The 13,356-nt window shown below is 47.6% G+C and overlaps 1 protein-coding gene across 1 annotated transcript in view; it reads left to right on the top strand.

The window, feature by feature from the left end:
• The first annotated feature begins 5,859 nt into the window (after positions 1-5,859).
• The window catches only part of GALNT17 (polypeptide N-acetylgalactosaminyltransferase 17), a 128,844-nt gene continuing 121,347 nt past the window's right edge, over positions 5,860-13,356 (top strand). The window contains exon 1 of the mRNA XM_035139012.2: positions 5,860-7,432. Within this exon, the coding sequence (XP_034994903.1) occupies positions 7,195-7,432 (238 nt within the window). The 5' untranslated portion in view covers positions 5,860-7,194. The remainder of the gene's footprint in view (positions 7,433-13,356) is intronic.

The following is a 13,356-nucleotide window of genomic DNA, read 5'->3' as shown; positions in this document are numbered from 1 at the left end:
TTGCATTTAAACAGTGTGTATATTTATCTGTGTTTTATGTGTGTGCCAATAGGCATTTTACTGCATTTGCAATGGCCCATGCCTACAAACAATCAATAGCTTGAGATTTACCAAGTAGAGCTTTACCTGGTGGATTCCTAACTGTCACAATCTGCTAAATAGGCCAGGAGTCTTGGCTGTGGTTTGTGTGTGTGGAGTTGGCAAATCTAGGACAGTGCAGACGCCATCTGGAAGAATGAGAACTTTTGTTATTACTCATTCCATTTATAGAATGTGTTGTGTCACTTTGGTATAGCTAAAAGGATATATTTGAGGAGACTCGCCGTGAAAAGTATGTGTGCACATGGTGGAGAGTGCCAACCCGTCCGACTTCACCGTCAAAAAGGTGGCAACAGAAATGCTGGATCCATATATGGCAAAGCCATCCAACTTCAACAGGTCTTTTTTTTCCATATGGAAGTTTCAGAGGCTTGCTCTTTTCTATTATCCCCTCTCCCCACCCCAGAAATTCCATGCAGTTAAAAATATGCTAGAGACTCACATTGTCCCCAGTGCTTTGACTGCCACGTGGCTGCTGCTCTTGTGAGATAAACAAGTCTGGATGTGATTAGAACAGTTTTAAGCTCATTTTACTGCAGCAGAATTGAGTTGGGGCTGACAGTTCTGGAAGCCGAAGTCTTTTTTATATATATATCCACATTTCAAGCATTTTTGTTCTAAAAGTAGCTTTGGTATTCTTCCGCCAACATTAACACCCCCAACTCCCCCCCCCAAAAAAAACAAATCAGTGCTCAAATCCCAAAGAATTCTCTTGATTCTTGGTCACTTACCTTTCTTTTAACCCTGTTGGGCAGTGATGGAGAATCTGTAACTCTCCAAATGTTGGAGTCCAGTTTCCATCAGCTGCAGCCAGAATGTTCAGGGATGATGGTGGGGGGATGGCTTTTGACTTCATGTCATCTTTTGGCCAGAGGTGCTATCCTGAATGGGTTATTGATCCACTTTCATGAGAATGATTTGGTCAAAGGGATGGGCCTCATGAAGTTCAGGAGGAGTTGGAGCAGCTATCGTCCTGGGCCCCAAGAGTTTGTAATTGTCTGGTCTGAGATACGACAGATGGGGCACAGGAAATGGCTTGCTGTTGGTTGATAGTGGATCAGGAGTCAGCAAACTTTTTCAGCAGCGGGCCGGTCCACTGTCCCACAGACCTTGTGTGTGTGGGGGGGGGGGGTCAGACTATATTTTGGGAGGAAAATGAACGGATTCCTATGCCCCACAAATAACCCAGAGATGCATTTTAAATAATTGCACACATTCTACTCATGTAAAAACATGCTGATTCCCGGGCCGTCCGCGGGCCGGATTTAGAAGGCAATTGGGCCTGATCCAGTCCCAGGCCTTAGTTTGTCTACCCATGGGTAAAAGTAAAGGACCCCTGACAGTTAAGTCCAGTGGGGTTGTGGCGCTCATCTTGCTTTACTGGCTGAGGGAGCTGACGTTTGTCCACAGAGTTTTTCGGGTTATGTGGCCAGCCTGACTAAGCCACTTCTAGCGAAACCAGAGCAGTGCACAGGAACACCATTTACCTTCCCATCGGAATGGTACCTATTTATCTACCTGCTTTGACGTGCTTTCGAACTGCTAGGTTGGCAGGAGCTGGGACCAAACAACGGGAACTCCTCCCGTCGCGGGGATTCAAACTGCCAACCTTTCGATCGGCAAGCCCAAGGCTCAGTGGTTTACACCACAGCGAATAGTGGATCTTATTTCACACATTATAGAATTTGACTGTCTATTCCAGGCATCCCCAAACTGCGGCCCTCCAGATGTTTTGGCCTACAACTCCCATGATCCCTAGCTAACAGGACCAGTGGTTGGGGATGATGGGAATTGTAGTCCAAAACATCTGGAGGGCTGAAGTTTGAGGATGCCTGGTCTATTCCTCCTTCCCACAGGTGACAATTGTTTGTCTTTTTAGGGAAAGGTGTGATCTCTTTATTACCAATCTAAGGGCTTTTTGATCTTGTAGTCAGCAGGTGAGCAGAGTCACATTTAAGGCACATAGCTTCCCCCAGAGAATCCTGGGAATTTTTGTTGTTAAGGGTGCTGGGGATTGTAGCTCTGTTGGGGAGGGGAATTACAGTTCCAAGGATTCTCTTGGAGGGGGGAGCTGTGTGGTTCAAATGTATGGTATTCAGCCTAACTGAGTTTATGCTGGCTCCTTTGTGGGCAGGGCAGTGGATGGGTTAGGTTGGCTGCCTTGGTGAGCCCTCAAAGGCACAAGCACAGTGAATTCAGACTTCCCATTCATTGCTGCTTGGTTCAAGGAGAAACAGGAGGGGGAGCAGACTAGAGGAGCCAGGAGTTTCAACCCCCCAAACGCTGAGCAATGGGGGGGGGGGAGATGTACTTTGGTAAGTAACCAGGAAGTTCAATGAAAGGCACTGTTTTCTTCTACCGAATGTGTAAGGGCTAGTGAACATTGATTGTGCTCCAATAATCATGACCATTATGCCGACTTGGGTGAAGCCCATTAAAACATGTGTTGTTCATCAGTGCTCAAATTGTTGGAAGAAAGTTTGCAGAGGCCGTAAATTAAATCCATAAACTCTGTCCCTAGACTCCCAGCTAGTTAACCAATTCATACCACTTAAGCTTTCAGAACAGTAGGGAAAGCAGCTCTTCTGCCCCACCCACTTCTGGAATTTGGACTCTCTTTTTTTTAGAGGAAATTGCCTACTGTAGGGAAAGGCCACTTTTAAATGGGTTTGTATTTCAGTCATGTCTTTATTTTATTATGCATATCTACAGTGTCATAAAAATGTATCAACATATTGTACAACATATTAGAATATAATCAGCACGAGCACCACCAAAGGCAAATTATAATAAAATTGAACTATGGTGCTGGAGGAGACTCTTGAGAGTCCCATGGACTGCAAGAAGATCAAACCTATCCATTCTTCAGGAAATCAGCCCTGAGTGCTCACTGGAAGGACAGATCGTGAAGCTGAGGCTCCAATACTTTGGCCACCTCATGAGAAGAGAAGACTCCCTGGAAAAGACCCTGATGTTGGGAAAGATGGAGGGCACAAGGAGAAGGGGACGACAGAGGACGAGATGGTTGGACAGTGTTCTCGAAGCTACGAACATGAGTTTGACCAAACTGCGGGAGGCAGTGCAAGACAGGAGTGCCTGGCGTGCTCCTGTCCATGGGGTCATGAAGAGTCGGACACGACTAAACGACTAAACAACAAATATAATATAATATAATATAATATAATATAATATAATATAATATAATAATGTATCTATATATTATATGGATTTCTGCATCACTTGGGAAGTGTGTGTGTGTGTGTGTGTGTGTGTGTGTGTGTGTGTGTGTGTAATATACAATATATATATATAATACAATAATATATAATCATATAATGTAAGTAGTTTTAAGTTTCTTTTTTAAAAAAGAAACTTTTTCTTCTTTTTTCATGAAAAAGATTAAATATGATGGCAGAGGTCTCTCTTCTCCCATCACTCTGCTCACTTTTGGTGCTTGTGTGGGTGGATATGTGTAAATATGTCTGAATGGGTGTTTATCACAGAGTAAATGACTATCAAGGTCTGCTATCCCTACCAGCTATGCTCTGTCTTACTGCTGGAGGCAGCCTGTGCTTCTACATTCCAGTTACTGCAGGAGCAGAGAGAGCTGTTGTGCTCAGGTGCTGATTGCGGGTTTCCTAGATCTGGTTGACCGCTGTGACAACAGGATGCTGGAGTAGATGGGATCCCATTGGCCTGATCCAGCAGGCTCTTCTTCTGTAAATTACCTCCAGGATCGGAGTCAGGATGCCTACAATAGAAATTGCTGAGGAACCTAAGTGGGGAGGGCATGGCTGCCCTCCTGTCCCGCTTGTGGGCACTGTGAGACTAAATGCTGGACTAAACGCAGAGCCGTCTTTCCCATAGGGCTTAGTTGTGTGTCACGCCAGGGTGCTGGCCTCTCAGGGGCGCCCCAGCGAATGGGGGTGCTGCGCGGCTTTGCCGGCGGCCTCCCCTTTCCCTGCATGCCTGCCAGCTGCACCCGGCCAACCATATGGCTGGCGGACATGCAGCTTGCCTCCCAAGTCTCCACAGGAGGAGAGCGATCCCTGCAGATGCTTAGGCTAGAAGCTGCACCCCGCCAACCATATGGCTGGCGGGCGCACAGCTTCCCTCCCAAGCCTCTGTGGGGATTGCTTCCAGCCCCTCCCCCAATGGCTGGCAGTGCGCAGCTCCCCCCCACTATCCGTGGTAATTTGGGGGCGCTGGGTGGATATTTGCACCCTGGCACTGCTTTTTGCTAAAGACAGCCCTGACTAAATGGACCACTGGCCAGCAGGATCTTCGTATGGCTCCACTCAACTTTGCTTTTTGCTCCATCCTCTTTGTGCCTTGGCAGTACCAACCACTGGTGAGCACCCAGATCCCATGCAGTGGCAGAGCATGCTTTAATGGTGCCCGGGGCTCATGTGTGCTGGGGGTGGGGGTGCAGGGCAGAGGGTGAAAGGAGCCCATTGCATGTCAGCCTAGCCCTTGCCACCAACATCACTGGACCTGAGCTGCTTTGCAAGGCCAGAATGTTCCCAGCTTCACAAAGCACCACCGGGCCCTGCACCACTTTACAAGCTGCACTTTCATTTAAAAATACCACAGCAAGGCAGTATACAGCACAGAACACTGCGATTAAAAGCACCAGTGAAAGATTCAGTAAAAATATTGTTTGCTTTAAAAAGAAATTCGCATTGTGGAGGCCTGTCTGTATCACAAAGTTTTTAGGAGCCGTCTGAAAGGAGGTGTTGAATGATTCCTACCCAAACCTCTACAGTACTGGCAAGGAGTTCCACAGGGCAGATAGCTTGCCACACTAAAAGCTGGGTCCCCTGGCCTAGCAGGAGAGATGGGATCGATCCAAAGCAGCGGGGGGGGGGAGCTTTCGTCACCATCTCAGGGACTTTTTAAAACCTGGGCATTTGCAGATTAAACTGTGCTTAAGAGGAAAGCTGCCCGGGCTGGTTTAAAAGTTGGCAACCCGCAGGGGTGGGCGAATAGAATTAATTTCGGCAAAAACTGGTGTGCGCCTGTGTCGTGGTGTTCAGAGAGCCTAACTCCTAGGTGCGGGTGTGTGTGTTTTAACCTCCCCCATAGAACCCCTCTCTTTCTGCCTGCCTGCAGCAGTTGAGAGCATCATTTCAAGCCCGGCCTCCAATCGCGAACCGGTGGCCAATTCCCCTTCTTTTCCCCAGCCCAGGTTTTCTTTGCAACGCCTCCTTTGAGCCATGCAAGGGGGATTTTGTTCTCCCCCTTTCCTGCGAGCACAGTGAAAGCGGATGGCTCCAACGGCGGCTGCGATGGGAAGCTGCGGCCGGGGAGCGCAACGCAGGACCATCAGCCGCGCAGGCACCGCCACGATCACCACAATCGCTGCTGCTGCTTTCTCCTCCTCCTCTTCCTCCTCCTCGCTCGGGCCCCGGAAGATCCCTCGGAAAAGCTTCGTGGAGGCCACGATGACCTGATTTCCCGGGGTACCGCCCCCCCATCCTCCTCTTCCTCCACATCCTCTTCTCCAGCCTCGCCACCATTTAGATATACATCCTTTGCGCACCGGAGGCGAGCTGCGGGGTGGGGTGGTGGGTAGCTGCAGCACCGAATCCCCCTCGGCGGGAGAGGGAATGCGCGTCTGGCGAGCCGGCGAGGGGCTGCGACCCGGGAGGGGAGAGCGAAGGCGAAGAAAGGCGGCGGAGGGTCCTATTATTAGCAACACCTGCTTCCGCCTCCCCCCCCCCCTTCCCGCGATGTCGCTTTCACATCCAGAGCGCAGGCGATTCCCATTTTAGCTGCGGGCGCTGCGCCCTAAAGACCAATTAAAAACATCTCAGAAGGGGGTCCAAGCAGAATGGGAACGGGCGGTTGCTGCCTTTTGCTTCCATCTTTTGCCTCCTTTTATCCGTATCTTTGTTAAAGTCACTTTCTCTCCTCTTCTGTCTCTCTGCAGTTTCTCCCTCCCCCTTCCTACGAAGTCTTTTGTCATTGTCTGTCTGCACGTTTCCTCCCTCTTCCCCCCCCCTCTCCGCATTTCCTAACAATTAGCTTTTTTGAGCCCTTAATTCCCCCTCTCCAAAGGTTCTTAAAGTATCGGGAAAGAGAAGCAAAGAGACGCGTGTTTGTTTCCTCTTTCTCCTTTCTCCTGTGCGCCCCTGTCTACCCCCCACCCCAGTTGTTGGAGAAGGATACAACCTTTCTTGGGGGAATGTCACCCCTCTCACCACCTGGTCCCCTTCCTAAAGTCTGGAAGCGTCCCAGTAACCCCACTTAGGATTCCTCTCCCTCTCTCCCCCTCTGTGTCTCCCCCTCCCTGTGAAAGTTACACTGTATTCTCTTGCCATTCCTTCCTGTTTCCTAGCTTCTTTTTCCTGCAACCTTTGAGTCCCTGAGCCGATGCTGTATTGGATAAGGTTCTTCCTTGTCCAACTATTGCTTTATTTTAAAGGACCTCAAGGGTCCCACAATCCTGGGGCCTCCTTCCTTGGGACACTTGGATCTTCGGCTGCCAAGTAAGTTTCATTTCAGAGACTACGGGAGGAGTACAAAGCCTCTGCAACGAAGTTGAATTGTTTCCTTCTGCAAGAGTTTTCATGCAAGTCTGAGCTGTTTGCCTTTCTGAAATCCAGTGGCATCAAGAGGCTCTTGCTGGCAAGTGGGGTTGGGGTGGGAGCTGCTGAAGAGGTCTTCCAGTAACTCCTTCCAACAGGGATCGGAAACTCAAAGGACATTTTCAAAACCTCCCTGCTTCACTGGGACCTGCACAGAGCAATGGATGGCTTGCTTTCCAGGAGCAGGTGCACCTATTTCTGGAGTGGCAGAGCTGATCTGAGCTGCCTTTCAAGATTATCTCCACCTGCAAACATTTGTCGCTTCTCCTTGCTGTGAATAGCCCAGCTGTGCAAGCTGAACAAAAAGGAGGGAGGCTTGCCACAAGGACAAGCTGATGGGGAAATGTGTTCTCACCTCCTCCCTCCCTCCTCCTCCTCCTCCTCCTCTTGCTCCTAGTGAAGGTAACCAGAGAGCAGGTCATCCGACTTCTGCTTCCACCCTTCTCCTTTGGTTATTGCCCAAGTAGTCACCTGAGTTGCATCTCCCACTTTGGGCAGTTCTTTGATGGCTTCTCTGAGGCGAGTGAAAGTCCTGCTGGTCTTAAACTTGATTGCAGTCGCTGGGTTCGTCCTCTTCCTGGCCAAGTGCAGGCCCATTGTCGTGAAGAGTGGGGACTCCTTCCACGAAATCCACCCCAGGGCAGAAGTGTCCAACTTGACTGCCCGTGCTGGAAATCCCATCCAGGATGCAGTTTTGAAAAGGCTGTCACTTCTGGAAGACATTGTCTACAGGCAGCTCAATGGTAGGTGTGCAACTCCTTTTTCTCCTCCTAATCTAGAGGAACTTGCTTTCTTTAACATCCTTCTGCTATGGTTAGACCTGCTTTAGGGTGCAGTGCAAAGAAACTGCTGGATGATGGGGGATGAATTGGGAAGATAATGTAACTAAAGGCCAGTGTGCGTGAGATGCATGGATAGGGCTCCAGGTTCCACCCCTGGTACCAGCTGCTTAAAAGATCAGATAGCATGTGATGGGGCAAATTCCTATCTGAGGGCCTGGAGAGCTGCTTCTAGTCAGAGTAAATTATACTGGGGCTATATGGACTAAGAGTCCTAATGGTATAAATGCTTAGGACAACTATAAGGCATCATGGTGCATAGTTAAATTATGGAATTTGCTCCTTCAATAAGCAGTGATGGCCACCAACTTAAATGGCTTTTTAAAAGTATCAGGCAAATTCATATAGGAGAAAGCTATCTCTGATGAGTAGGTTCTACTTTCACAGTCAGAGGCAGAATCATAGAATTGCAGAGCTGGAAGGGACCCTGAGATCGATATAGTCCACCTCCCTCAAATGTAGGAATATGCAGCTGTCCCATATGGGAATCGAGCTTGCAACCTTGGCATTATCAGTGCCACAGTCTAACCAACTGAGCTATCCACTTACAGTATATAACTGTTGTTTGTGGACTTTCCATGGGCATTTGGTTGGGCACTGTGAGAACAGGATGAGGAACTAGGTCAGGCTTCCTCAACTTCAGCCCTCAAGATGTTTTTGGCCTACAACTCCCATGATCCCTAGCTAGCAGGACCAGTGGTCAGGGATGATGGGAATTGTAGTCTCAAAACATCTGGAGGGCCGAGGTTGAGGAAGCCTGAACTAGGTGAACCCCCTTTGACCTGATCTTACAGTTTCATCTTATGTTCTTAACTTCCAGTGTTATGAGAAGAGGCTGCAGCCCAATCATAGAGCACGTGTGTTGCTTGCAAATGTTCCCAGTTTTGCTCTTGGCATATTCAGATTCAGGCTTGTATCTAAATCCCTGGAGAGCCATTGAGAATCGGTGCACATCAAAAGGTGTGGAAGCTGTGGCCTTCCAATGATGCTGGACTGCAAACCCCCAACAAGTAGTCAGAGACGATGGGAGCTATAACCCAACATCTGGAGTCCATTATCTTGTTCACTCCTGATCTAGGTAGGCCCAATGATCTGCCTTGGTAGAAGACAGCATTCTATATATGTTAAATCCTGCACACACTCTCTTTTCCTTTGAAGTCTGAGGAGGTCTCCCAGATGTTAAAAAAGCATTCCAAGCTTGAAATGAGCAGGACATTTTCCACGAGTTGAAGTAAGATGTGTGCTCTGAAGTGTGGTGGCTGCTTTCCTTCTATGTTTTTGTAGATACCTACTGCCTTCACTGTGGGATGCAGGTGGCACTGTGGGTTAAACCACAGAGCCTAGGGCTTGCTGATCAGAAGGTCGGCGGTTTGAATCCCCATGACGGGGTGAGCTCCCGTTGTTCGGTCCCAGCTCCTGCCCACCTAGCAGTTTGAAAGCACGTCAAAGTGCAAGTAGATAAATAGGTACCGCTCTGGCAAGAAGGTAAACGACGTTTCCGTGTGCTGCTCTGGTTCGCCAGAAGCAGCTTTGTCATGCTGGCCACATGGCCTGGAAGCTGTACGCCAGCTCCCTCGACCGATAATGTGAGATGAGCGCCGCAACCCCAAAGTCGGTCACGACTCGACCTAACGGTCAGGGGTCCCTTTACCTTTACTGCCTTCATTACACTCCTCTTCCCCTCCCCCACTTAAAATCATCATTGGGAGGGGGATTATTTGTACACACAGTGGTTTCAACATGTGTTATCTCTGTGCGTGTGTGTGTGTGTGAAAACCCAGCACAATTACCTACTTCTGAAGCACAGAAAGCTTTAGAGAACCTCACTAAGCTTTCAACTGCAGCCATTGTGCGTTTGCTTTTTTGATGCGGACTCCCCACAGGCAAAGTTAATGCTCACTCTTTGTTGCGTCTGTTGGTAGCAAAAGGGGAGGGAGAATCTGCCAGGAGGCAACTATGTTCTATCACTTCAGCAACTTGGCAATAGAAAGGAAGCTACCCTTGAATAAAACAGATTTACCTACCCTGGAGTAATGGCTTCCAGCATGTGTTCCTATCCCCCAGTCCTGATAAGATAATCACTCAGGTGCGATTTATGGAGCACTTTTTTTTGAAATGCCTGGGGCCACAGCCCTATGTGCACCTAAGGAGTGAGGGTAGAAGTTCTGCCTCCACTGTCAAGGCAGTTTGCCTCTGAGTACTACTGTAGTTGCACGGAATTGCAACTGAGGAGACATGGGTGGCGCTGTGGTCTAAACCACTGAGCCTCTTGGGCTTGCCAATCAGAAGGTTGGCGGTTTGAATCCCTGCGACGGGGTGAGCTCCAGTTGCTCTGTCCCAGCTCCTGCCAACCTAGCAGTTTGAAAGCACACCAGTGCAAGTAGGTAAATAGGTACCACTCCAGTGGGAAGGTAAACAGCAATTCCGTGCACTCTGGTTTCTGTCACGGTGTCCCATTGCACCAGAAGCAGTCTAGTCATGCTGGGCACAGGACCTAGAAAGCTGTGGACAAACGCCGGCTCCGGATGAGTGCCACAACCCCATAGTCTCCTTTGACTGGACTTAATCGTCCAGGGGTCCTTTACCTTTTACCTGCTTGTCGGCTTCGTGTGGGGGTGTCTAGTTGACCACTGTGGGAACAGCATGTTGGAGTAGATGGGCCTTTGGTTTGATCCAGCTAATATTTCTCTTAGTTATTTTATGACCTTTAACCATATGCTAAGTATTTCCCCCCCCTGTGTGTATGTGTGAATCCTGGGATAGTTGTGATCCTGTCTTGGCCCCCATCCATTTCTTTTGAAACCCCCAACAAATGTCTCTGTATTAGAAAACTGCAGATGAATAATGAGGCTTTACCGAAGTGGGGGCGGTGGGCGGTCTTGACTTAAGCATGTCACTTTCCCACTTTGTAATACTGTAAATTAGATTGTCCACATTTTCAGACTAAAGTATTAAGTCAGAGATGATGGCGGCACTATTTCTCTGTAGAAAAACACCAGTGGGGTGTCTAGGCAGCTGTACCTCACGAGAGATGGAATTTGGAGAACACGGTCACATCATGAAGTAAATTGTATGTTAACAATCCAGATGGAATCCAGAAAGATAATAATAATAAGTAAATAAATAATTTATAAGCCTCCCATCCGACTGGGTTACCCCAGCCGCTCTGGGTGGCTTCCAGCAAATTAAATGACAATACAAGAAATCCTTATAACATTTTACTGAGGAAACAGAACAAAAACAATGTGTAATTTGAAGAGAAATGAACAGCGGTTTTTACCTATTTAATTCGGGCGTGCTGCATAGCAGGGAGACATTCAAACAAACATACAAGGGAAAGAGGCCCTCAGAACTACATAGCCAATCGGGGAACATGTTACCTCAGCAAGCATCATGCTGGTTACTAAGAAACACCTCCCCCCACCAGCTGACCTACTGAAAACAGAATTAACCATTAAGTTACAAACTGAATGATCTCTGCTGTTCTGCTTCAACAAATTATGTAGGCCTTGTTCATAGCATTTGTCTGCGACTGTATAACATGAAGTTCTGTGGACGGCTTTCAGTAAATAAGTAACAAAATAGTCAAAATGCAAAGTAAGACACAATACAGTTGAAAGGGGGAGGACTATACAACAAAATATGTCGTATTTATTTCCCCCGTGTGCTAGCAGGAAATTGCGTGTGAAAGCTCACCACCTTTTGCATGATGCCTCCTGCTAGCAGGAGGCTGGTGTGTTAGCTCAGACTTCAGTGGTTGCAGTCATGTGATCAGAGTCAATAGTACCTTGACTCAATGGAAGGCCCCTCCAGATGACTTATTTATAGAGCATTCTTTTATTCTCTTGCACAAAGCTTACACAGAGGTTACATTATATCCAGCCTTTAGTCAGCATTTGTTTGTGGGATGGTTATATCACAATGAGCATTCACTTTCAATTTATCCTGATTCACTTGTGGGGTGTTCACATGCCTCCCCAGTATCCATTCATTCTTCCCACACTTTTAAATCCATCTGTCTCCAAAGCACTGAGGGTCAGATTATTATTTATTAAAAGTGGTTTTGTTGTAGTAGGGCAGACATGTCCAACCGGTCGATTGCGATCTGCAGGTAGATCGCTGGGTGTCCCTGATCAATCGCGTGTCGATTGCGTGATCCTGGGCAAGTAATCTTGCATTTCCCCTCCCCTGATGCTAGTTCCGTCTTCCGCCACTGCCTCAGCAGTGTACAGTGGCGTCATTGGCAACCAGAAATAATGTTCGCTTTAGCGCGGCATGCGATATTCTTCGCTGAATAATAATTAAAAAAGCTCAGCAACTCTTGGCAATGACAATGGGTAGATCACTGCCAGTTTTTTATACTTGGAGTAGATCACAGTTGCTATAGAGTTGGACGTGCCTGAGCTAGGGCAACCATACTGTACCAGCCAACTCCTAGGGGCCATGAAGGCTTCAGCCCCTACAATAAAATATTTGAGGGGGCCAGGCACCCATAAAGTTGATGGGCTTTCCCATTCAAATGGTGTGTGGGCACTGCGTCATGTGATGGATTATGTGGGGCAGGGCTTACCTGACCCCCCCCAATAATATTTTATTCAAGTTGGTACCCTTGAGAGCAACAGAGCCCTTCCACCCACTTAAACTCTATACCAAAAGTCCCCACTATGGAAGGACGTGTGGATCCAGAATTGGCCTCCACAGTCAGTTATGGACTCACCGTTAAAAACCGTTAAAAACCATGTTCATGGAAGACAATCTTACTTGGCTACGAGTGATCGCCAAAGAAGAAGTAGAAGACCACCTCACAGGGGGTTGTGGATATTCATTGCAGAGGTGGAGAACCATGTATGCCACCTTGAGCTCCTTGGATATAAATGCAAAAATAAAATCTAAATAATAAACCTGTAGTATTGCAGGCACCCAAGAGGGTTTTGCACAACACCCATTGTGATTACATTCATACCTCGGTTTAAGTACGCGTTGGTTTGAGTATTTTCAGTTTAAGTACTCCACGAACCTGTCTGGAATGGATTAATCCACTTTCCATTACTTTCAATGGGAACGTTCGCTTCAGGTTAAGTTCACTTCAGCTTAAGTACGGACTTCCAGAACCAATTACACTCATACCTTGGGTTAAGTACGCTTCAGGTTGAGTACTCCGCGGACCCTTCTGGAACAGATTAATCCACTTTCCATTACTTTCAATGGGAAAGTTAGTTTCAGGTTAAGTACGCTTCAGGTTAAGTACAGACTTTCGGAACCAATTGTGTTTGTAAACCGAGGTACCACTGTACCTGCTTTTCAGAAGCTGGTAATAGTCCTACTCTCCAAAGTTTCAGGGTCATAGGCAAGATGCGAATCACAAAATTTATTTGGCTAATAATGATGATATTGATGATGCAGCAGGTATGGAGGTTCATATTGATCAGGGCCCTGATGCAGATAGGGATTTTAAACTTCTTATCTGCCTCCTGTCCCATCACCATCTTACCCAGGGCTCTGATCCACACCATGACTCCTGCGTTTGCAATCTCTATTTTAAGGAGCCAACAGCACAACTGATCCTCAGTCAGAGGTGTCCCCCATCACTTGACCCTTTCTGTTTAAGACGCAGAGGGATTTGGGAAGACGACTTGGGGCTTTCTGCAAGCAGCACTCGCTCATACTTTTTCTTTCTTTGTGGTTTCCATTTGACAAGATGCATATACGGCTTCATCGTAGTAAAACCTCTTAGCGGTTCACAAGAAATATTAGCATCAACACTGAAGAGTGTGAAAAACAACGAAGGACATTTGAAGAGAATTAAAATTAAGAAAACAAAAATTGAA

The sequence above is a fragment of the Zootoca vivipara genome, chromosome 15 (genome assembly GCF_963506605.1).
Source record: "Zootoca vivipara chromosome 15, rZooViv1.1, whole genome shotgun sequence".
NCBI classification, from domain to species: Eukaryota; Metazoa; Chordata; class Lepidosauria; order Squamata; family Lacertidae; genus Zootoca; species Zootoca vivipara.
This window is presented reverse-complemented; position numbering and strand designations above follow the sequence as displayed.